At 35.4% G+C, this 25,214-nt stretch overlaps 1 protein-coding gene across 6 annotated transcripts in view; it reads right to left on the reverse strand.

The window, feature by feature from the left end:
* Positions 1-25,214, reverse strand: part of LOC127965591 (glutaminase kidney isoform, mitochondrial) — a 37,872-nt gene that overhangs the window by 4,693 nt on the left and 7,965 nt on the right. Inside the window, exons 2-15 of one of the 6 annotated variants that reach the window (XM_052566448.1) lie at positions 22,851-22,941; positions 22,397-22,518; positions 17,695-17,824; positions 17,522-17,601; positions 16,487-16,650; positions 16,343-16,401; positions 10,580-10,609; positions 10,430-10,488; positions 10,198-10,264; positions 9,735-9,785; positions 8,602-8,778; positions 7,961-8,092; positions 5,305-5,397; positions 1,073-3,319 (exon numbers count right to left, since the gene is read on the reverse strand). In XM_052566448.1, the coding sequence (XP_052422408.1) occupies positions 3,167-3,319; positions 5,305-5,397; positions 7,961-8,092; positions 8,602-8,778; positions 9,735-9,785; positions 10,198-10,264; positions 10,430-10,488; positions 10,580-10,609; positions 16,343-16,401; positions 16,487-16,650; positions 17,522-17,601; positions 17,695-17,824; positions 22,397-22,518; positions 22,851-22,941 (1,408 nt within the window). In that variant the 3' untranslated portion in view covers positions 1,073-3,166. Of the gene's footprint in view, positions 1-1,072; positions 3,320-5,304; positions 5,398-7,960; positions 8,093-8,601; positions 8,779-9,734; positions 9,786-10,197; positions 10,265-10,429; positions 10,489-10,579; positions 10,613-16,342; positions 16,402-16,486; positions 16,651-17,521; positions 17,602-17,694; positions 17,825-22,396; positions 22,519-22,850; positions 22,948-25,214 lie in introns of those variants that run through there. The other 5 variants (XM_052566446.1, XM_052566447.1, XM_052566445.1 and 2 more) reach the window with 5 other exon arrangements.

Below are 25,214 nucleotides of genomic sequence, written 5' to 3' on the forward strand. Positions count from 1 at the left end.
CATGCTTTGTTTTTTAAAACTGCTTGAAGGTCATTTTGAAGGTTGTTTACATCTTATGTTGCTTTGAAGGTTTTCTAGACTGTTGCATGCAAGAAAGCAAGCACAATAGATTAGATGTCATCTGTGTGTCAAGTTACATTGTGCTATCAGCATGTGACGCACACACACTGAAATCCACTACTGTTTGAATGAACGTAATTCAAGTCAGTGTTTATTGTTACAGTTTCATGCCTAATGATAGTACATGAGATGCAAAATGATGGGTAATCGAATAAAATATTTATCTCAAAATCAGACATTAGGAACGAAATGGTATTACTGCAACACAACTAGAGAGGTGCGTTTCCAACAAATGATGGATTACAAGGAAAAGCTAATAACAATAATAGAATAATGACTGAAAGAGATGTGGTTTTGTTAACTTCTTGTTAACTAAGCCGTGAGGTTCCCAGTACAGTTTCATTTCTCTTATAGGATCTACAGGATCAATGCAAGGTTCAGTTACTTTATGCCAATGAGAACAGGATGTGTGGAGAACTGATAAACAGCACAGGAACTGTGATAGCTGCATTTGCACAGACAGACTAAACACTTCACTTACAATGAAGTGCAACAAAATGCAGCAGAGCTACAACGGACGGCAGATCTGGAAAAAGTGCCCACTCCTTCTTCTTAACAAATCGACATGACTTTTTCAATCATGGATAAAAATTAAAAAAAATGTGCAAGTATATTTTGTATAATTACAATAAAAAAATCTTCTAAAAACAATATATAATATTTTTTTTTATATAAATGATACCTCATATTAAGTGCATCATAAAAATGTCAAATATTTATCAATTTCTATGACTTGATTTGTTCCCCCTGCAGCTTTCATGTTTTCCTTTATAGAAATATTTTATGTGATTGTTTTTTGTGGTTTTCATGCAAGCCGTAGTCAAACTGGAATGTTTAAGTAAAGCTGTCATTCAAGCAATCTGATTTTTTGAGAGTTCAGAACACAAACTAGTAAAATGATGAAAGAACACATTCCTTCATCATTTTCCAAATCACACAAAACGGCAACAAATGCGATTAAATACATTTATTAATGATACAGAAAAAGACAAATACACGATGAGAAAAAAAGAGAAAATAAACAGAACTGTCATGACAGTGTAAAATCAGATGATAAAATATAGTGATGAAGCATTTGACAGCTGTTCAAGTAATCAGAGCGAGCTGCTTCCTCAAGCCAGACTGTAATCAACTCATATTTTAGATTTTGACTGTTAAAGCTGTCAGTGAGCATGAGAAACACTTCTCCACTAAAGAAGCACAAACACAAGACATGAAAATTAGGATACAAATACACAAACACAAAACTTGTGAAACTAAGCAACAAAACCAGAAATATACAAACCTGTGAAAGCAAAGCAAATCATGCAAAAATAAAGTGAACATTTATATTTAAAACATTTTTGCAACAAATATAAAACAAAATCAGGTAATACTTTATAATATATTCCCGATAAGGGCAGCATCTTTTCACCGATGAAACCACTTCAGAAGCTTATCGAAGCTTAGTTTGATATGAACCAACATTTTGAACTGTCAATAAGGTGCATAAATGTTTCTATAATATATGAGAATATACAGACAGAAGTGTAACTAAGGGTAGGTGGAAGAGTGGAAGGTTTGTAACATATTGATTTCACTGCAAAGACGGTCTAAGAGCAGACTTTAAGTGGCTGCTGAGCAGTACTAGTGCGGCTCTATGATGCAAACACTGCACATTACAACAGTCCTCTCAGGACGCGCAGACACCAAGACAAGCAATAGTGACTAACCTAAAAATGAATAACCCATATGCAACATGAGGACCCTTTTAACCTTACACTTGCAATGAAATACCACTGTGTCAAGGGACCAGTAACAAGGGAATAGTTCAGCCAAAATGGAAAACAATACTTCACCTTTATGTTGTATGCCATATGCAGAGGACAAATGGGGTATGGGTCACACATCACTTATAGAAATGGTCCATATAACTGTATATTCCAAGTCTAATTTTTTAAAGCCATACAATAGCTTTATGTGAAGAACAGACTGAATTTTTGATGTAATTTAATGATAATGCATTTGAATTCAGATTCAAAATTTGCAACAAATGTCATTTTCGGTAACTTCAATTTTCATCTTTTACCTTATAAAAGCAAGTATATGGCTTCAGAAAACTTTCATTATAATCAGATGGACAATTTTTATGGTAATTTCATGGATTTTGTAAACGTTTTTTTATTACATATGTAAAGGTAGAATTAAAATGATTGTAACAACATCATGATCATACGGGGTCAGAAAGAGTAAATGTCCAAATATTCATTTTTGGGTGTACTATTGCTTTCATTGACTGGTCAATTATGTAACAGCGTTGTGTTAGGAACAGACTGGAATCACTATTATTCAATGATAGAGATTGATAATAACAAAAAGCTAGTATATGGCTTCAGAAGACTTTAGAAATATAGTCAGATGGACCATTTTTATGGTTATTTATTTTACGATATTTTATATGGAATATAGTAAAAAAAAATAATTGTCATGAAAATTCTTTAAAAATATTTTTGTATTCCATAGAAACAGCAGCAACATACAAGGCTAAAACAACGTGAGGGTGAATAAATAATGTCAGAATTAAAAAAAAATATTTTTAAATGAAGGTCACGCTTTCCCGCCCAAGTCACCTATAACAAACAATTTCAGAAGATGTCCATATGCTCATGACACTAAGTTAAAGGCCTCTCTGAAGACTCGGTTCATTATGCATGACCACAACATTCAATCATAGAGCAACACAGAACCACCTGTAGTCTCTGATCAGCAGCCAGTCCTCAACATCCACCAAAAAAACACCTGCAGGTCTATGACCATAAATCCCACTGCAGCTAACGTCCACATGAAGAATAAAACCCTCCGCTGTGCCTTTAAGCATTAGCACAGAAAGATAAACACAAGCCAAGATCTAAGACTTTAGACATATCCTCTACCATACTGAGTCATATTCACCGAGACTGGTGAAGAACTAACATGTGCGCAGAATGAGATTCATTGAAAATAAATAACTGTTCAAATATGTAAATATATACTGTCAAAGAGCTCGCCGAGGTAAGTCAGGTCCGTTTTAGAAGCCTTCTTCGATATTCTCCATCCTATAGACTACAGTAGTGGAGTGGTCCTCATTGCACTCAGTGGGCGAGACTTTTGTCCACATAGTGTCTTTGAGAACCAGCTCTTTCTGAAGGCTCTCGTAATCCAGGGGTCCGAAGGAGTACTGCTGTGTTGAGCGACACAGAGAACAGATTAGTTTTTTAGGGGTCTCCAGGGAAAGTGTGTGACTCACACTGTTCAATGTGGGGACTTGTGAACAGATTTCGAAGTCAACAAAAACAAACACAGTCTACAAAGTGAGGCCTAGTATTCACACAGCTGGGAAAATGTCAAATTTTTCAACATTTTAAAACAAAAAACCCATAAGAGGTCTTTTTACAGAAATTGCACATGCCTCATTTAAGCTGCAGTAGTCTGATTTAAGTCATTATTATCATTATTAACAGATGACCAGGCCCACACGGAATCTGTGCATGCAGATTAATAAAATAAAAAAATAAAAAATAATAATAATCTAAAAAATTATATTTTGGATTAGATAATATAATGAATATAAATAACAGCATATAAATTATATTTATTTAAAATAATTAATATTTACTATTATTATTGAGCCAATTGATAATGTTACCCCTTGGAGTTTTTTTGTTGTTGCATATTTTGGATATGTAAAAAGCCTTCTAATTGATTTTTCGCTTATTTTAACTTGCAACTTTTACTTTTTTAAACAGTCTGAGTTGCCTAGTCTCAATCTTTTCATGCCCAAGTTTTTTTTTTTTTTAATCAGGTTTAAATATTTAAATTCTGTTTATTTTTTCAGATATACATAAGAATATTTTCAGCAAAGTTGAACTCCTTCTACCATGTTTAAATCCATCCCACAGATTTTTCGAAATGCGGAAAAAGTATACAGATACCATCTGGGCCTGCTTATTATAAATCTCAGAATCCAGACTGAAGAAATCAAAACAGAGAAAATCTCTTCCGGATAAAGTGCATAAAGCATGCAGTGGAGCTGTCCTCATTGTGCTCAGTAGGCCAGACTTTTGTCCACACAGTGTCATTGAGAGCCAGCTCATTTGAAAGGCTCTGGTTATCCTGGGGTCCAGAGGTGTACTGCTGTGTTGAGCAACACAGAGAACAGATTAGTTTTGGGGGTCTCTGAAGAAGGTATCACAAAGAGAGCCCTCCTATTAAAATAAATAAATAATATGGCTTATAAAAATTGCACATACATCATATAATAACAATAATAATAATATAAAATTGTATATTTTTGATTACATTGTAATATACAATAATGAATAAGATGGTTATATAAAAATACAGATGATATAAAACTATTTCTATATTAATATATTTTTTATAAATTACATTACTTTGCAACAACAACTTTGCTTATTAATAAGTGCATTATTATTATTCTCAGTTAAAACCCTCATTGGGTTTACACAAGTCAGATAAATGACATAGTTTGGATTCAAAAGCCTCAAATGGCATCACCACGGACAGCATAATATATCCTGTGCCAATGATACTGTATTTTATAACAAATATTTGTTGCAATTTTTTATTTGGCCTTGCTGTATTTTTTGAATCGGGTCTATATTCACATTTAAATATTTAAGCTAATCGGTTTATTTTTCCAGCTAAAGATAAGAGTATGCACTTTTTACCATGTTTACATCCACTGCACAGATTATTCAAAATGTGGGAAAAGTTTACAGATTCCGTCTGGGCCTTCTGAAAATGCAGACTCAAGGAAAGCGAATGGGATAAAACAGCGTAAAACATGGCAAATCAAGGTATGGCAATCGACATGCAAAATTAGAATCTCATGCACAGCTGAGAACTTTGGTGATGAATCAACCGCTGCTCTTTACTCGCAGTTTTAACATCAAAAATATCAAAAAACAGCTACACTCTTTGGGTCGTGAAGCAGCTACCTATTTATGCATGTAGTGTAAAAATGCTCCTGCAGGGGGCGTGATTGATCGTTTAGTTGAAATAAGCTTCATCTGCTGTATTTTCTCAGCTTCAGAGTCTTGATAAAATTATTATGTGCAGTCATTCATACAAGAAGTGGTGTAACGCATCGATGGGACACGTGGGGAGGGCAAGGCTGGCGGGGAAATGGAAGAGGGCACTCACCCGCTGTTCCCCTCCCTCTCTGCGAGGATCGAGCTTCTTGGCGAAGTGCCTCAGGTTGTCGTAGTTGTGGAAGTTGAACAAGGACACCAGATCCTACAGCAGGAGAGAAAGACACAGGAGTCAGTCTGAGAGGTACACACACACACACACACACACACACACAGTGTCTGAAGGTGGTCTGCTAGTGACAGGAGAGTGTGCAGGGCATAGAAAAGGTGCCTGCTTTCATTAAAGCACTCTGTACTATGGTAATGCTGAAATGAACCTCCTTCACAATGTTATTCAACTTCTCAGGTTCAGTGAGGTTTAGTCCATGTGATCACTTTTAATAGTCTCTGAAGGTAACATTTCTAGGTTTAAAAGGGTGTTGTTGTTTAGGAAATTATGTGGTTATATATTAAACCATAGAATAATACAAGTTCCACTTAAAAAAATAAATACAAATAATTTAATATAATATATATATATATATATATATATATATATATATATATATATATATATATATATATATATATATTTATATATATATATTTATTACCTGATTAGAGAGTGCTAGAGTCAGAGGTTCAAATAAAGATGGAAAAGATGAAGATGGAGGGAGGGAACATTTAAAAGTCTGTAAAAGTGATTTTGTGCTTCTTTGGGATGGCACAATCAAGCGATGTTCACTTGCAGAACGCAAGTTTCTAGAGGGCACATAAGTCTGAAGTAATGAATTTAGGTAAAGGAGTGCAGAGCCAGTGGTAGTTTTGTAGGCAAACATCAATGTCTTGAATTTTATGCGAGCAGCTATTGGTGTGTCGTGTATTCTTTTCAGTTCATAAAAAAATCTATCTTGCTGCTGTATTCTGGATTAATTGTAAAGGTTTGATAGAACTGGCTGGAAGACCTGAAATATATATATTATTGTTTTCAGGGTTAGAAGCAACCAATGTTTTTCTTTTAATAAATATCTAGTTTTTGAGTTCATAAAGTTAAGACAATGCTGAATAAAGTCGTAGTTTTTGTTATTTTTGGACCAAAATGTATTTTTGATGATTCAAAAAATTCCAACGGACCCTCTGATGTCACATGGACTACTTGGATGATGTTTTTCTTACCTTTCTGGACATGGACAGTATACCGTACACACAGTTTCAATGGAGGGACTGAGAGCTCTCGGACTAAATCTAAAATATCTTAAACTGTGTTCCGAAGATAAAAGGAGCTCTTACTGGTTTGGAACTACATGAGGGTGAGTCATTAATGACATAATTTTTCGGTGAACTAACCCTTTAAAGTCTCTTCTTCCCTATTGTGACATATATCAGGGTGAAGAATCATTTATATTAAATACTGTAGTATGATTTAATAATAATTGTTCATTTTGATTTCATGTGGACTCAAGCTTGTGGTATAAGCAGTACACTTGATGGTGACCTTTAAACTCTACTTCACCTTGTAAACTATGACTATGAAAGTGTTCACTGATTCAGGACACTCCCTGAATTTGTTGGGAGTTGGCAGGAATGTCTGAATGTCTCATCTTTCGTCCATTTCCTGTCTTGTGACCCACTGGCCTGCCAGTTGTTACTGTTCTTTTGGCACAGCCCCTGTTCTTTTTAGCTCTGGCCCCTTTGCTGGGGACCACTAATGAGTCAAAGACATGGATTGTGGCCACACTGATTTCCTTAGGACACACGGGGAGTAATTATAGACTCCTTGACCTTTAGCAAGGGTCTGAGAGGCTGCACTGATATTCACACTTTAACAAGTGCTGCTTCTCAGAATGACCTAAAATAACACAGACAGATTCTGGTCATTTCACAAGTGCATGAGAAGAGAATCAAAACTACAGCAAACAGATAAGACAAGCGATAGATAACAAAAAGCATATTTAAAAACATTCTGTCCCATTCATTGTATTTATGTCTGATATGCATCTAGGGCCAAGTAATACAGCTTAAAATTATTAAACAAAAAATTGGGACATATTTTGACAATGTTTCAATATAATGTTTATGTATTTCAACTTAGATGTAAAACACTGTAGAAAATCGTAAAAATTGTACACTTTTTTATTATTATTATTTTTTAATGAATTATAAATAATAAAAATGTATCATGTATATAAACAGCTAACATACTGGTCCAAAAATTGGGATTGGTAAGATTTTGTAAGGTAAGGGGGGGGGGGGGGGGGTGTTAAATGCATTATTTGCTAAAAAAAAAAAAAAAAAAAAAAAGTTTATTCCTGTGATAGCAAAGTTGAATTTTCAACTTTTCAGTGTTATTGAGGAAAAAAACATTTTTTATACCATTGTTATGCTAAAGAATGCTTTTATTATTATTATTATCAATCATGAAAACAGTTATGCTGCTCAATTTTTTTGTAGAAACTATTTTTTTTCAGAATTCTCTTTTCAAAAGCATTTATTTAAAATAGAAATAATTTGTAACAATGTAAAACATATATATATCACATTTAACACACACACACACAAACATACATAAATATATATGTGTGTGTTCATGTGTGTTTGAACATTTACGATCTTGCCAAGCGTTTTCAAATATTTTTTCCCACCTTATTTTCAGTTCATAGGTTGAATTTTATAAGAAATGAAAGTGTTTGTGTGTGTAGGTGTGTCTGCAAACGAGAACACTGACATACCGTACAGAACTGGATGCCCCGGACACTGTTGCCGAGTTTGTCCAATGGAGGAGACCAGCACATGATGCCCATCACATTGGGCACAACCAGCAGAATGCCGCCAGATACACCTGACTTGGCTGGTAGACCCACCTGAACAAAATACATTCAACAATTATATACAGATAAATGGGATAACCATAACTGAAGATATTGTATTTGACAGTAAGATTCTGGGTGGGGATCACTAAGAAGAAATAACCTGGTTTATTTTCATTTTCTATAACTAGCTTGATTGGCATTTAAATTAGGGGTGTTTGCAAACCACAATTATGTTGTATTGCAAGAAATAAGTCACAGGTTTTTATCCTGAAATACTTCATACTTAATTGGTACAACTGTTTTTGGTATGTATTGGTATGTAACTTGGATTAAATATGTCTTAATGAGGGCAGGCGATGTTTAAAAGTTTACTTTAATGTTTCCCTTAAAAGTTAAAGAAAACAGTTAAAAATAAATAAATTTGAAATGGAAAGGAAAAGGAAAAAGAGGAGAGTTCACATGATGTGGTAACACAGTATTCCAAAATAACAGGAAGTAAGTTGGCATAAATACTGTGTGAACTACTGTGATCATGTGAATCTGCATCAACAAAAACTTACATGGAAGGCGAACTGTCCGGAGAAGTCATACATGCCACAGGAGTGCATGAGGCTGAGGGTGTCTCGCACGGACTCGGGGCTCAGCACACGCTCGCCTGTGATTGGACAGAAGCCGCCGTTGGCCAATGTGGCAGCCATGACGCTAGCGCTCTCACACGTTACCTCGATGGAGCACAGCTGCACATATAGATGCAAAAACATATAAACACAAAATATTAAGCCAGGATGCCAAATCACAGTTTTTATTTCAGCATGATTTGTTTGACAGCTTTACTCATGGATTTTACAGAAAACAACACCCTAAGAATTTGACCACGTGTGAGTGTGTGTGTGTCTGTAAGAGAAAGCCATCAGCTGCACTATCCTATTACACACACCGCATGATCTCAGAGGCACATGACAGGAGTCAAGGGACAGTCACTGCAGTCCTGCCATGCTCGTGCCATAACAAACTAAACCAGAGCAAATCAACTTTCTATGTTCTCCAATAAACATTCAATTGTAATATATCGGCAGTGATTTACAGATTCTGATTCCCAAGCTCTTGCTTTAATTTGATTAAGATTTTGATTTCTTTAAATATTGATTCATTTGATAATTTACTACCATTCGAAAGTTTGCATCCTTTTTTAGCAAGGATACATTGGATTTATCAAACGTGAAAGTAGACTATGTGTTTAAAAAAAAAAAGAAGTAATTTCAAGTAAAAGTTGTCAATTGATCAAAGAATCCAAAAAAAAAAAAAAAAAACATTTCAGCAAAAAGACACTAATAAGCATCATTGATAATAATAATAAAATCACTAAATCAGCATAACAGAATTATTTCTAAATGGAGTAAATAATATAATCTAAATTTAGAGTTAGAGAGAGAGAGACATTTTTATATATATTTTAAAACAGTAATATTTCACATTTTTACAGTTTTTGCTGTATTTTTGATCAACTGAATGCATAAAAAAACTGTGTTAAAATATTACTAACCCCAAACTTAAGAATAGTAGTTTATATCAGTTACAATGTCAGCATTTAAGAAGGCAATCACAAAATTCATTGCAACAAGCTCATAACTTTTTTGTTGCAGTAACTAAATTCTGACAGTAACTCAGAAATGGGAGGCATGTCTCTACACACCTGAAAGTAGAGGTCCAGAACACCAGTCATGTCTGTACCATCTGGAAAGCACTGCATTCAAGAGAAACTTAGAATTAAACATAAAACCACTCCTGGACAAAGGGGCCATTTACACAAAACAATGTTAAGTTAATTTTCCATTTTATCTAAAAATGCAATAGACAGACATCTTTGACCACTGCGCTTGCGTCTCACATCTCAGCATTTAATGCATGATATGGCATTCTAAAAACATTTAAAGCTCAAGTTCAAAGTTCAACACATATTGGAGCCTTGTGTTTTTTCCTCCTTCCATTGCCTGCGTCTCATGTTTTTCAAAGCAAAAATGTGTTCTGTGTGAATGGCCCCCAAAAACGTTAACAGCATGTAAAATGTGAAGGGTATATTTGAAGAGAAATAGAGAGATGAATGGGTGCAATAAATCACCTAATCACATGAAAAATCACATCCCTGCAATACTAACCTTCTTCTCTTTCAGGTAATAGCCAATAGCGAAATTCCTGTCTCCTGACTCACGCTCCGACTGGAATCTAAATCAGTTGACATAAATAATATGTTACCTCAATCAAACCCAACAACACAAATACATAACATAAAAAACATATCCTGAAAGTACAGAAGAGGACTATTTTTGGACTGCTTGCCCATTGTTTTTAAGATCAAAACTACAGTATAGAACTGGTAGCTCAACATACGTGGCATTGCTGAAACCAACATATTCATTTCCTGCCATCTTCTTTAAGAAGTTCATCATCTGCAATAGAGAAATCAGAGCAGGTCAATCAAACTCCAAAACAACAGTTACTGTGAAAAAATAAACCATAATCTTTTCAGAAATAACTTACATAATCAAACTTCTCAGCATTGCTTGCCCCCTGCTGAAAGACACAGGAAACCATAGGGAAAAATAAATCAGAACAATAACTAACTCATACAGATTAGCAGTAAGGAAATTGATCACTTCATTCCTTTAATATTACTAGTACAATGCTAAAATTGTCAGTTAGTAATCTGTTGTTAGAAATCAATGAGATCATAATCATTTTATATATGTACTACGGTAAAGTACTGTTATGCTCTACAAAGGAAATGATGATGAACCGCTACAGAGCAAAGACTGGAGTTAAACGTGTTCATGAAGACCTGTAGGCCAAACACAGAAGTGGTCAAAAAACAGAGTGGATGTGAATCAGAAGGGTTGGTAATGTCTTAAGATGATGTGCAAGGAGGATCTGTGCATTGTGTGTTGATGCGTTTCTGAGTGAGTGTGGATCAGTGTCCACTAACCTACAAGTATGGGTTGAGGCACCCATCAAATTAATGCAAAGAGAGCCATTGAGATCGATTGCATTTGTGCCATAAACGGACAGTGACTAATGTGTTTGTTTGACTGTCTGTTTAGACTGTTGAACATCAGGGGTGTAAAGTACGCAAATAATTGCACTTTAATTACTATATTTCTGTAGTATTTTGGGAAAACTATATTCTTACCTAATTAAATTTACAAAGGGGGTAAAAAAGTATAATTATGTTAAAGCCTGACAATGCATTTGTTGTATGTATAAACAATATAATTAAAATGCTTGGGTGATATTGTTGAAAGAAAGTAACGCTTTAATTCACAAAACCTATAGTAAAGACTTTACGGCTGTCACAAAAAAGTAAATTTCAATTAAATCAGTTTTCACAGAAATTCTAGGCACCACTTTTCAACAAAAAAAGTTTCTTAGGCACCAAATCAGCATATTAAAAAGATTTCCATAGGATAATGTGGCACTGAAAACTGGAACTGTAATAGCTGTTAAAAATTCAGCATGAACATTCTGACTTTAAGTAATATATTTTTTTTTTAAGTAAAATCATTGTTCATTGTTGAACAGAATTTGAGTGCTGCTAACTTTAAAAGTTTGAATCCAGTTGATTTGAATTAGGGCTGTGCGATTAATCGAAATCGAAATAAAATCGCAATTTGAGTGTGCGCGATTTCTAAATCGCGTTATAACACGATTTTCCGCAACCCCGACTTCTGCAGTATGTTATCTGAACCAATCAGGATGCAGCGGACCTAAGTGGAGCGCGAGCACAGAGCAGACTGGGCATTTGCCTAACTCCAGGTTCACACACTCAATCTGTGATTGCGTAGCCTTTTTTTTCGAGCCCATGTTAACGGATCAGAACGTTCACACTGCACGTGGTAAAAGATGAGAAAATAAAAGGTTATAAATAGAATGGTGCGAAAAGATTTAATATCTTGCGCATGAGCACAGAGAAAGTTGTGAGTGCACAGGATGCAGGTTGAATGAGAGGAGACACGTTGTAAGTCAGCATGTATCTGAGCCCTATACAGTCTATGATCTGAGCACGCGCATCTGGTTTTGTTAACAGAGCAAAGGAAATCTGCGTGAGGATAGATTCACGCTTGTGCATTATTTTAATGTGCTTTCACGTTACAATAATGTGCTCTCGTTGCTGCTTCTGAACCGCATACACATAACTTACTGTATACGCACTGCAGACGGAGTACGTGTGAACCTTGGGCAAAAAATATATTGGGCAAAACATAGAACACCTTTTTTGCCTAAATTATTTTGACTTAAGTCTGTTCTAGAGACATCTTACAACTTTTTGATAAAGCTCTCATTGGTTTTCTTTTGGAAATATGTTTCAAATTTATACTGAATGCAAAGCATTTTTTTTTACTGTAAAGCATGCCTGAGTGTGTCAAAATCATGAGTAAAATAGAAATCGCAAAATTTATAAAAAAATCGTGATAGTTTTTTTTTTTTTCGCACAGCCCTAATTTGCATTGTGCTTTTTACAGTATATATATACACATCTCAAAGCACATTCATAAAAAATATTAAAAAAAAAAAAAAAAAAAAAAAATAGAAAACAACTGGTAAGTCTTTGAGCATTACAAAGTCAGAACCATTAAAACACTTCACTCTCACTTAAGTGTGTTTTATCAAATGTTTATTAAATTAAAATTACAGTAACCATGCAACTGAACGCAAACACAATTTCTCTGTATTTTTACACCCCTGCTGGACATTTTATATGCTGAATGTATTTCATACCCAGTTTACTTGAGAAATACACAAAGGCCATGCATCAGTATTTTTCCACTAAGATCTTATGAAAAAAAAGGCTGAATACAATAATAACAAATGGCCTCTATGTGCTTCCATAGTTTCCATCAGTAAAGACCATTTGGTCCAGCACAGATGCTCTCTATTTTATGCAGTTGGCACCTTATTAAGGAACACAATGGCACTACTGATATTTTAGTATCCAGGCTTGTTCATGGGGAGGGAGGGAAAAATGGAAAGGTAAAAATTACCAACGTCATTGACCTGCAGCAGTGGTCAAAAAATCCCACAGATCCTACGTCTGCAAAATATGTAACAACATAAAACAGCACACAGAGCCTTCAACAGCATATCACACGCTTTTAGTACACGCTCATGGCGGTGCTCAAGGACTCGGACAGAATAGGAGGAAATTATGTCATGCGTTACTTAGGTGCAAAGGAAACCGACAGGCACGACTTACATTCAGCACTGACCTATCAGCACATATCAGAGGGACGAAAGACATTTATCACAGGAGAGCAATATGAGAAAAGCAATCACAATGGTTGAGTTTAGGTGTGATGGGAGATGGGAGGTTGAACTTCATGGCCTGTTCACAGGATGCCTCACAATAGTCACGCAGAGTGACGATGCATCCTTTAAATGTGTTGATTGGTGCTGGGTTAAAACAGATTCTAGGGCTGTCAATTTACTTTTAATTACATTACGTGCATGTTTTGTAACAAATTTATAATCGGGTCTTTCAATCCTTTGAAGCTATATTTGTACATAACATCAACAGTTTTTTTCTATGTGAAAAGGCACTAGATATACATCAGTGATGGTTGCAAGTTTGCAACATCTAGATGAAAGTAGTGCCCGACCGATATTTTTTTTAGGGCCAATACTGACACCGATATTAGGGAGTAAAAAAAAAGGCAGATACCGATATATCGGTCGATATTCTTTGTGTATATTATAGAATACAGTATATACTAGGGGTGACATGGTTTGCTAAAAAAAAAACGAACCGTTTGGTTCGGCACACATGGTTCGGCATACACTGGGATCGTGGTTCAACTTAAATCTGACAAAGAATCTGTAATATCACCTGTAATATGGCTTGCTATAAATAGTAGGTAAAAAAAAAATAGGACAAAGCTTGAATGCTGCCTGGACAAGAAACCTCCTTACTGAAGTGAAAGTGTTGATTGGTGTCACTATCTCGCGAATCCGCCGGCAGATCTCCACCCAATTCAGGGGATCCCTTCAGCTCGAGGAGCCCTCCAGGATCCCTAGATTTGTCAGCGCCGGACCGGAAATTTAACCACCCGTAATTTCCAAACCCCAGGGGCTATCGACATGGAGGGTGGTCTCATCCAAAAGAGGACTTCTAGATGTACACTTGATATGCGTTAGGGATCCCCTGAATTTGGTGCGGATTCACCACGCTGTTACAGAGCTATGGCCGTTCAAAGTTTCATTGGACTTAAGCTTTAAATCATTTAATCTAGGTTGCCAGTAGCAAACAATGTAGCACACTCTGCTGGACAAACCAAGTAATTAGACCATTACAAGCATTTGATCTGCATTATTGGCGGCAGGCTCATATCGGCCGATAATATTGGCAAAACGACAAATCGGTCCGGCTCTATACAAAAGTAGTTCATCTTTATGATTTATTACACTAAAATTACATTAAATTGACAGCCCTAGTGAATGCAAAAAAATATGAACAGTTTTTCTTATGCAAGCTTGTCAATGCAGAGGATAACGATAGTTCCTAAATCCTAGAATTGTGTATGTGCATTTGTATGTGTGTTTTCTTTAGAAATAATCACTCTGCATAACACGCACACATGCATATGTATACAAGGACTCAACTGTGAGCATATATTACAGTGTAAACTGTGCATAAGGCAATAAGAACCTGTGAATCTACAGCATCTACATCTATATTACAAAATCGCCATTACCCCAGCTGGAGTGTTTTTCTTGTCTTGTGTGTTTGCACATGGATTAAAACACATAAAAGATCAAGGTGAATCCGTGGTATTACACAAACACAACCAAAAGGTGCAAACATCTCCAAGAAATACCAGCCAGGCTTCATGAAACCACTACAAAGGCTTATAGCAAAAACACTAAATATATAATATGATGCATTTTATAGTATATAGAGATTTTCTTTTTAATATGGCACAAGAAGGTCTGGGTGATATAACCAATATTCACAATATATTTGCTATTATTTTTCCTGTGATGTAAAATCAAGCAACTCTGTTAATATCTTGAATATCATATGGATTTTAATGCAAAGTTTCCAAAATTATATTGGACACAATTTCACAACTTTGATAAAATTATTATAAAATATTTTCTATAAAAACATTAATGTCCTGGCAGTGGTAAATAGCTTGTTTTATATTTAATTTAATTACATTAATGTTATAAGTTGAGTTTTACAAGACATTTTAACTGCTACTATGTAAAAGGAATACTTTTTTACATAAGGGTACTTATTTGTTTAAAGTGTTTGCAAACCAAATATCATAGCACTTTTGATCATATAGCAGTACTTTTAAATGGAAAAAGTGCACAATACATTAATTTTGAATGGATTATTAGTTTTGTGCATAATGCGATTAATCACTGTGATGAGTGGGGCGGGGCCGAGAGCCGTGGGAACAGAGCGAGGCCGGTGGAGTGATTGGGAAATCAGTGACATCTGCGCCAATCACCAGTCTCGAGTCACACAGAGGATATCGGAAGGATAAAAGAAGAGTTATGACAGTGAAGGACGAGAGAGGACCAGGCCTGGGCTTTATTTTGTGTTTGTTTTGTTTATGCGCAGTAGTCGTCCGTGAGGGGCTGTCGCGCTGTTTTGTGTTTATCATCTGAATGTTCGCCAGTTCCCGCCTCCTCCTTCACGTGATTGTGAAGTTTATATTATTACAATCGCGATTAAAACATTTAATCCTTGCCCAGCACTTACGAAAGCACTTATGTAAACAATTACATCTGATCTAGGGTACTGAATGGGCTCTGTTATGTAAATTAGATTATTTTTAAATAGAATTTGTGCATTTTTTGTATAAACCACTTATTTAGTTTTATCACCCAGCCTAAGTCACAAGAGTGAGTGGAAAAAATGTGGAGAATAGAAAGTCTGAATGAATTTTACTCAAAATTCATTGAAAACAGACTTTTAACAATAATGGTCCTGAAAACAGGATGAACTTCACACATTGAAGTTCACAATGAGAGTGGAGGCCTTGAGTAGGTGTACTGTGTACAGTAATAAAACACAGAGAAAACACAAGAACCACCTACAAAACACACTGATCGTCATTTGATCTTAGTCTAGGCAGCACTGATCACAATCACTTATTCAAAATACAGCTGGTCTCAAAACGTTTATCAGCAATATTCTGGCCACTGCCAAATATCATAATCTGTTCTAGCTAATTCAAATCAGGTAAATGTGAGTTTAGTTAGTCAAAAACGTGAAAATAAAAACAAAAGAAACAGGCTTACCTTGATAAGAGAGGTGCACACAATTGCACCAGCATTCACCATTGGATTATGGGGTTTGTCTGTGGAAAAACACAATTGTATTTCTTTGGGCTGCATATTACAGAAGAAAGCAGTCATGCTGAAGTTGATGGTTATAATCCTTACCGTCCTCATCCAGGAAGAGCTTGTTGAAGCGTAAGCCGCTGGGCTCTTTCCCAATGAATCGGTGCACATATTCAGTGCCGTGGTCATGCACGGCAATAGCGTACTTGAGCGGCTTCACGCACGACTGCAGGCAAAATGGCACTTTAGTGTCACCCACTGTGTGTCTGTGCAAAAGAGTAAACAGAGATCAGAACCAGAGACATAACAAATGAAATAGACAAAAAATAAGTAAATAGATAAAAAGATTCTTAAATAACTTTACACAACTGATGCAAATTTGCTAAAATGGAGCTATCAGAGTTAATTTACTTAATCTGGTTTTTGGTTAATTAAAAGACCTCAATAGAACAAAGTAAAATGACTAATGTTATTCCATCAATTTTTGTCAATAGGTCAAGGCTCTGACTGTTACTGTGTAACTAGTCAATGACCATAGTGGGCACCCTGTGTATCTTTACAATAAATCCTATAGCATAGGGTAAACGCATACATATTATATCTTAGCATATCCTGATTATCAGAGATCAAAGGATGTACCATGACACACCATGGGTCTAAGTATTGAGGGAAACATTGATGACTGTGAGTTTATAGTCCTCTTATCAATGATTCTCAAATAAGAAGATTAACATTAGCACATTTTATCTGCACTGGTTGACTAGACCAGGAGATACGTGGAGTGTTTATTCAACTTTAAGATTAGCTGCCACTTTATCTGATGGTTTTAAAACATAAAATACATGAAGTATTTCCGGTACTTGTCATAATGTACATATAGTGAGTGGTCAGTGATTGTGCAATTCAAGTGGTCTGGTTAATAAATACCCAAAATGATCACCAATGGTTGTTGAAATATGAAAATCTTTAAAACTTTGACATGAAGCTAAACCTTTTTAAGGGACAAATGCAGTGAAACTAGTCATTAGTCAAAAAAACAAACAAACAAATATAACTTTCCTCTCTATAGAGACTACATTAAGTTATTCTCAAGCTTAAATAAGTAGTTGTCAGTAAATGAAGGTGTACTATTCATACCTTTGTCCATCGACTGTGCAAAGGGAAACGGCCCAAAGATCTGGGCTGAATTTGGCAAGTTGGGGAATGTAGTCAGCAACCTGTGAGCAAAAGAAATAAGGGGTCAGAAACAATGAGTGTGTCAAGTTGAAAAGAATCACTGAGAGTTATTATTTGTGTTTCTCTCATCTTACCAGCCCCCCGGAGAGATTTCTGGCCTTCTCATAAAGTGCATCAATATTGGAGGCAAAAGGCTGGAAATCAGGGATGACAAATTTCTTCCGGAAGGCCTGTGTTAGGAGAACAATGTTGCTTTGGACACACCTGGAGAAACATAGAGGATAGAGCTGATGACTGAATACCTACTAGTGTGTTTCTTATCATGGGTCTTTGTCTTTTTTGTCTAATTATGTGACAAATATCAGAGATAAAAGTTACCTCCACTATAAGCTTGACTATAAGACCTATTACCTGCATGAAGTTGCTCAATCATGCTGTTTAGCTGTAAAGAGTTTTTTTTTTTTTAAAGTGTTTAAACTGCAACGCGTTTATATTTTGTATTAATTGTGGCCCTCAAGAATCAATGCAAAGCATATAAATACAGGAACACTGACATTTTATCCTCTTGCAACAATCCTTTACACTCCTTCACAAACCAAAATGTTTATTTTCGCATTAATTGAAGGTGAAAGAGAAAGAGACTTTTTTTTAACTTTCAAAACAGCTATGGTGTGAGAGAGGAAGCCATGGCTTGTTTCGCAGAGCTTCCACTATAAAGCAGAGGGAATTAAAGCATCCACAGATATCATAAACACAGACCTCTCCTGTGATTGTGTCTGAAATATTGGTCCAGTTTCTTTATGAAGGTCCCTGAACGGCCAGAGAAGCTCAAAGCAGCTGTGCACAGTGCTGCTGTGCAGATTTATGTGGATGTGAATTTTCAAAAGGTAATAAATTACTTCCCGTCCATAGGGCATTCAAGCTTGCTACTATTTCTGCAGTAAGTACCTATACTGTGTGCTGTATGGATAGAATACCTGAAAGACTTTTGCAAAAACAATATTATATCTGTGTGTGTGTGTGTACAGACCTCTAACACTAGCTTGCTCTATTCTTTTTCTGTTCTACCCGTTTACTTTTTATTTATTATATTATTTAAAAGCCCATGCTACGTGTACTGTGTTAACCTAACGGAGACTTCTTACAGCACTTAAACATCATTGCTCTTTTTGTTGTTTTTGATTGCTTCCACTGTACTCATTTGTAAGTTGCTTTGAATAAAAGTATCTGCTAAATGAATAAATGTAAACGTAAATGTAATATATACTGTATGCATGTATGTATATATATATATATATATATATATATATATATATATATATATATATATATATATATATATATATATATCCCACAATGCAATCAACCTGACTTGACCTTTTCCATTTCCAAAGCAAAAGTAAAAAAGCACATATTTTGAAATTCTTTCGCAATTCATTATTTGACAGAACAAATACATTTTTACAGAATATTAGATTTAAAAATATGAAAGCATCTACTTTTGATTGGACAACACACACTTAAAATTAAACTTACTTTACATCTCACAATTCAGTTTTTTCTTTAAATTCTGAGTTTACTTCAGTTTTTTCCACCACTTAATAAAAAAAGGTCATTTCAACTTTTTATTTTTATTTTTTACAACTCTGACCTGATCAAATATGTAAAGATATAAAGCATTGTGAAGAATAACGCTACAACTGTGGCATAAAAAGCACAGTTCATCCTGTCAGATGTCACACTGGGACATTTTCAGGAAATTCTAAAAATAGGTTGTATGTAAATTTTTTGTCAAAATTAGGGTTTCATTCAATTATTATTCTATAACATCTTGTCTATCAAAAGTTCAGAGACTATGCTCATCATGATACAGTAAACAACAGAAAACCGTCCTCTTCAGGGTTATGTTAGTCTTCGTGTAATGATGCAGTACAGCGCTGCTGACAGACAGCGAAGTTGTCAGGGTTTGGCGAGGAGGAACTCAGGTGCAGACAGGAAGTAACTAAACACAGGATTTATTTAACAAAAAGGGAAAACAAAAACCCACGAGGGGGAAAACAACAGCTAGGCCAGAAACTAAACAACTTAACAGGACAGGATTGACATGATAAACAAACTCTTAAACACTACTACAAACAAACACTCAAGGTTATATAAGGACTTCAGGGATACAGACACATCTAGAGACACTCACGATCTGGTAAATAATCACAAATGAGGAACAATGAACCGATGAAAGACAGCGCACACTAGGAGATCTAAATAGGGGAACTAATCAAGACACGACAGGTGGCACGGATAGGACAATCACGACAAGACTAGGATAACAAGGGGGGCGGGGCAAGGGAACGAGACAACACAAGCACATGGCCCAAAGACAAGGCCATGTGCTTGTACACAAAACACGGGTCTGTCATGATCCTGCCTCAAGACTAGGGAAAATCAAGGACACGAGGGCAGAATCATGACAGAAGTAGAAGTGAAAGTGAAACCCGTCCCACTTTAAACACGTTTTTCTCAAAATACCTTTCGGGAAAACCATAGCTATCAGCCAACTGTTGTTGCGTTCAAGCTATGGACAAAATGGAAAGAGATTGAACTCAGCTTTCATGTGGTATCAAAACATAAAAAAGGTAAAATTTCACCATGTGTTGGGTTTTCTTAGATCATATCACATCTGATTATCCCATGACAGAAAGTTGGAAAAAAGTTTCCATACATTATTTAATTTTGTGAATGGTCATGATTTTCATCAAAAGTGCTGTTTGATTATTTAATTCTTTGTTTCAAATTGTTAAATGATGCAAGCAGTATGCTAGTGCTCACTCCCAAACATCTCTTTATTGCCCTGTCATGCAAGTTCACTCGCTGAGTATAATCTATCAAGCCTCTTCAAGCTGACAGCACAACACCCATCTCTTCAGGATGTAATGAAGCTGTCAGTGTCAGTCGGATCGACCGGGCCATAAACACAGCACCAACAGCAGAGAAGCTGAAAAACAGACATCTATCAGTCTGGTGTATGGAGGCAGGTATTATGGATAACGTCTGAGGAGTGACACGGAGCTAGAGGCAGCAGATTGTCAGAGTTTGTTCATAAATAAGGCACAAAGTGCTATTGTATAACATAGAAGTGAAGTGAGAAGTGAAGTGAAGTGAAAGTGACATTCAGCCAAGTATGGTGACCCATACTCAGAATTTGTGCTCTGCATTTAACCCATCCGAAATGCACACACACAGAGCAGTGAACACACACACACACACACTGTGAGCACACACCCGGAGTGTTATATGTTATATTCACAACATATAATATATACAATCATATACTGTATGAGAAAATACACATTTCTTCTCTCTTCACTCCTGCAGGGAGTTATTTTATCTGACAGACTAGGAATTTCTCGCCTTGATTTATAAGGGTAATTGCCTTCGGGGTTATTATAGTAATAGGAATAATAAGTGCCGCTTTGAAGTACACAGTTTGTAGTATGCATAATAATATGCGCGCAGTAGTGTAGCCAGAAAAGAGACTCTGGGTGTGCATATGAAAATCTGGGTGTGCCACATTTATTGTCAGATTACTGTGCAAAATTATGGGATAGTATTTTTGTCGCACTGCTTCCGTCCAACCATACTCCAAGTGGTGATTTGCAGGTCGTGTCAAAATGTAGTTAATTGTTAAATGTAATAATTTTCTTCCAAATGCGATAATTTTGAACTTCTGGTATGATACTTGGACATTTCCAATCTGGCAACACTGTCTGTTGATGTTGGGCCCGGGGAGGGAGAAACATCCTCATCAGGTGTAACGTTAGGCCCTGTGTCCAGCTGTCCATCAAGCCGAGGTTTTTTGCTTAAAAAAAATTAAGAAAGGAGCTCTGCGACATATTGCTAGCTAGCAATGTGCAATCAAAAATTATCTGTTTATATCATAGACTGCTGGGGTCACAGTCAGCTGCTGTTTGCTGATTGGTTGGCAGTCCGAATTTCGGCAGATGTATTTTAACAAAAATAATTTAAAATGTAGATTACATTTTAACATTTTTAGCATTATTGCACCATATATTGGATTCTTATTTCTGTGCCCCTGAGAGTATGATTTAGAATGTTCAGTGAAGTCACAGAACTGCCAGAGTCAAACAGCTTTCGCACGTTGGCTGCACAGAGCCAGAGACGGACGCGCTCAGCGCTTGTCATATATCACAATTAATATGTAGTTTTTTCAACCACATAATGCTTATTTTAGGTTTCATACATTTAAATATACATAATCACTAGTAAAACAATACATTGGTAGTTTGTAAAATACACACTGATGTCTATGGAAGCAGCAAAAACAATCTCATATGTAATTTGCAGATGTGTTTTATTCATATATCAGACACACATAGCAGAACAATAAAGTTTACTCTATTCTTCGTCCAGTTCAACAGCCACTTACTTTCATGTATTTCGGGAGAAACTGGGGAATTCAAGTGCTGTACGTTAAATCCGGCTGACAGTACTCTGAACTGTAGTGCTCATCTCGTTATAGATCAAGCAAGTTAGGTAAGCAAGTTTGTGTATATATTTTAATAAAAAATGAAAAACTAAATAAAACGAATACCGATACATCTGTTAGTGGCTGCGGTGTGTCACGTGACAATCAGTTTGCGTCGCCAAGGGGTCAGTTGAAATATTTACAAGTAAACAACAATAGCCCAAGTTTAGTAAAAAAAAAAATTATTGAGAAAAAATAATTCTGCCTCTATTTTTAGCTACGCCACTGATATGCGTCCATGTCTGAGGAAACCATAAATATACTACGGCCCATTAAAAACAGTGTCAACTTACTTTTTGAACAGGTGTCGGTCCAGCATTACACCATCTGATGTGGATTTGAGGGTGACCTTCAACATGTCCATACATTCCTTTAGACGTGGATCTCCTGTTCGAAGTCCAGTGGCCTTCAGTGCCTGAATGCATATGTAAACAAGAGATTTCCATGAGCTTCTATAACGGTTAACAGCTAACTGTCTATGGCATTACTCATTACTATCATCAATCCCAACACTCTTATCAGGGGATTTCACTTCCTATGTTAGTGAGGTTGATAAGATGGCCTTGGTGTAATAAAACATGACTCTGTGCCCCGTTTAGTGGTGCAACAACACAACAGTAATTATATGCACTGACCCTTTGGTCATACTATTGCAAAGAACAATGACCTATGAACACAAAACAAGGTACAGCCAATAATATCCGTCCTTCAAATACAAATGTGTGTAAGGGGTGTGCTGTCACTCACGGTAATGAATTTGTGAGCTGGGATCCTCTCCTGGCCTTCAGCAATACTGTAAAACAGCAGGTCTTCCAAGCTGGGCATGATGCCAGCCTTCCTTCTCCTGGAATAAGAGAGAAAAGTGCATTGAGTGATCTGACCTTAATCTATGACTTCTACCATGATCAAATATACCACAATCTACAGCCACAAGACAAGTCATATTAGATCAGCCTGGAGTGTATTTAATGTCATGTGTCCAAATATACTAAGAAACCATTAAAGGAATTTAATTAGTTGGGGTTAATGTTAAAAAATATAACCATGCAACAACGATTAACAGAAAAAGAGTGAGTCAGTGAAAAGTTAAAGAGCCCATGAAATTACTTAATTCTTGAGCTGACATTTTCTGTTTTTGTTTGCTTTTTACAGAAATTTGGGACAGGACATTGGGCTTGATGAATGCCATTTATATAACTCGTATATTTTAATTATTACATAACATTTTTATTTAGATCATATAAATACATTTATATATTTATATGTTTTATTAAACAATTTGAATGATCATTGAATTATAGCATTGATAAAAATAAGCCTATCTTTAACTATAGGAATAATTTGTAATGAAAGGAATGTATTAACAATTCAAAAATAATAATAAACTAATCAATAATTATTAAATTATTAAATAATTAAAAATAAATAAAATATTAATTATTATTTATAATAATAATAATAATAATAATAATTATTATTATTATTATTATTATTATTATTATTATTATTAATAATAATAATAATAATAATAATAATAGTAGGCATTAGTTACACTTTGGTAAAGAAAGACTATAAAAGTAAAATGATTTCAACAATCATTACCAATATGTAATAGCTAAATATATATTTGGGTTTTAAATTGTTACACTGCGAAAAAATAAAATGGTCATTTATTGTTGGTCAATAAATGGTCATTTATTAAAATATCTAACTACGCTGACATCATGTTATAGGTCTTCTGTGATGAAAACACGCATTAGCAGTTGCACAATACACAAGTGTAGATTCACTCTTGCCAAGTTCTATTAAGAGCCGACCGAACATAGCTATTGCATTATCACATTTAGAGGGCTTTGAGTCTAATGGAGCTCTACATAAGCTCCTGTGGCACTGAGCCACTTCACAGTCTGGCCAGGACTGTAGTTCCCAGCGGCCTGCCAAAAAAACATCCTCTCACAGAGCACCAACAGCCCCACCTTCCCACCACATCACACACCACCAACATTTAATGAACCACAGCTGTCCTTTACCAAACTTGACTTATACTTGCTCTGTTCATTTTCCTAGAGATCATTTGATTATGTTTCATTTGAATGTTCTTTAAAATTATTTAAATACACATCTAAGGGTGTCATGGGAATTGCACAAAAAGATGATTTTGATTGTTTGGGATAATTTGTGAGGAATATGAAACATAGAGAGGGAAATTGTTCGGAAAGGATTGATAGAGGTGAAAGACTGGAAGTGACTATTCAAATCATACTTACAAACAAACAGCAGACAGAGCAATGAGGGAGAGAAAAACATGCAGAATCAATGAGAAACACACAATAAACAGATCAGTCAAATCAATTATGACAAACTTAAAAACTGATCACACATAAATCAAGATTCTTTCATGATACATAATGCATTAAATATTCATTTCATTTCATAAATGAAGAAATGGGAAAAATACGATTTTTTTTTTATATCGAATGAGAAGTGGATTGATGTAAGTAAATTCCAGTGGAAATGTTGTAACTCTCACATATGGTGGGAGTTTGGGAGGAAGTGCCTTCAGATTTTTTATTACACCAAAACAGAAAGCACATAATGAGAACGAGGACACCAAATGTTGGACACAGTGTTGTTTTTGGGAGGCCATTACGGCCAGGCTTTGTGGAAGTATAAAACAAAAGACCCTTCCCTTGTGGATGGAAAATGTTAATGTTATTTTAATCTCTCTGAAATATATTTTCCACATCGGAAACCAGCGGTCCATTTCCCACAGTCTCCATCATAGACCAAGAACAAACACTTGAAATTATTTGGTATGGAGTTTGATTAAATATATACCGGACCTCCCCCGAATTGTGAAAATGATTATTGTTATAAATATTATTAAATATTTTGTATTATTTCAAAAAATTAAATTAAATTAATGGCAGAGACGAATGTAACTACATCTGTTTTGAAATAATGTACTGTTGCTTAAGCTGCTACATCAAAACAGAAAAAAAGAAAGGATTTTCATTTTAACTCGTCCCTCAGTCAGAAAAAGAATGAATAAAGAAAAAAATACTGATAGATTAAACAACTTATTAGGAATTATTCAGTAAAATCTGTTTA

This window comes from Carassius gibelio, chromosome B9 (genome assembly GCF_023724105.1).
Source record: "Carassius gibelio isolate Cgi1373 ecotype wild population from Czech Republic chromosome B9, carGib1.2-hapl.c, whole genome shotgun sequence".
Classification (NCBI taxonomy): Eukaryota; Metazoa; Chordata; class Actinopteri; order Cypriniformes; family Cyprinidae; genus Carassius; species Carassius gibelio.